Source organism: Etheostoma cragini, unplaced genomic scaffold (assembly GCF_013103735.1).
Source record: "Etheostoma cragini isolate CJK2018 unplaced genomic scaffold, CSU_Ecrag_1.0 ScbMSFa_247, whole genome shotgun sequence".
Taxonomy (NCBI): Eukaryota; Metazoa; Chordata; class Actinopteri; order Perciformes; family Percidae; genus Etheostoma; species Etheostoma cragini.
This window is the reverse complement of record NW_023266634.1, coordinates 1-1,103: the sequence shown is the minus strand read 5'-3', so window position 1 is coordinate 1,103 and position 1,103 is coordinate 1. Positions and strand designations below refer to the sequence as shown.

Sequence of the window (1,103 nt, the reverse complement as noted above, 5' to 3'; positions counted from 1 at the left end):
CCCCCCCCCCCCCCCCCGTCCTACAGGTGAAGTCCGGGAAGTCGTTCCTGAAGGACTACTACCTCAAACACCGAGCCCTGAGCGAGAGAGACCTGGACGACCTGGTCACAAAGTCCAGCATGAGCTACGAGCAGGTGAGGGACTGGTTTTCGGAGACGGCCAGGCGGGTGGAGGAAGGGAAGGAGCCCTTCAGCGATGAGGAGGCCGCGGGAGAGGAGGAGGAGGAGGAAGAGGAGGAGGGGGAGGAAGAAGAAGAAGAGGAGGAGGACGGGGAGGAGGAGGAAGCGGCAGCCGGAAATGCAGACAGCGAAGAAGAGATGGAGGTAAAAGAACAAGGGGAGGAGGACACTGACGACGAGGAAGAGGAGGACTCTGAAGACGTCAGCCAATCACAGCCTCAGATACCGGAGGAATCTGACGACGTCAGCCAATCACAGCCTCAGATACAAGAGGACTCTGAAGACGTCAGCCAATCACAGCCTCAGATACAAGAGGACTCTGAAGACGTCAGCCAATCACAGCCTCAGATACAAGAGGACTCTGAAGACGTCAGCCAATCACAGCCTCAGGCAGAAGAGCAGACATGAGCAGACAGGTGAGGCGTTGATAGAGGTTGTTTTATTTAAATTGTTGATTAATCTCTACACGAAAAATTAAGTCATGACTCTTTAAAACCTTTTTCGTCTTGTTATTTTGAGTTTTTTCTACGTATTATACTACTAAGTTAGCATGGTGGCTAATGGGTTAGCAGTTCTGCCTCACAGCGAGAAGGTTGTTGGTTTGAATCCATGTTGTGTCAGGCCTTTCTGTGTGGAGTTCGCACGGTGGAAACTTTTTCCGATGTACTATACTATGACTTTTTTGACTTTTTCGATGTACTATACTATGACTTTTTTGATTTTTTCAATGTACTACACTATGACTTTTTCCGATGTACTATACTATGACGTTTTCGATGTACTATACTATGACTTTTTTCCGATGTACTATACTATGACTTTTTTGACTTTTTTCGATGTACTATCCTATGGCTGAATCCCATTTCCCCGTCTTACCCCTACCCCTTGGCCCTTACCCCTACCCCTTGGCCCTTGAAACCAAGG

The 1,103-nt window shown here is 48.6% G+C and overlaps 1 protein-coding gene across 1 annotated transcript in view; it reads left to right on the top strand.

Annotated features, from left to right (window-relative positions):
• The window catches only part of LOC117940415 (zinc fingers and homeoboxes protein 1-like), a gene marked incomplete at its 5' end in the record, with an annotated part of 1,668 nt that extends 1,066 nt beyond the window's left edge, over positions 1 to 602 (top strand). Inside the window, one exon of the mRNA XM_034865719.1 lies at positions 27 to 602. Coding sequence (XP_034721610.1) covers positions 27 to 587 — 561 coding nt within the window. The remainder of the gene's footprint in view (positions 1 to 26) is intronic.
• Between the last annotated feature and the right edge of the window lie 501 nt (positions 603 to 1,103).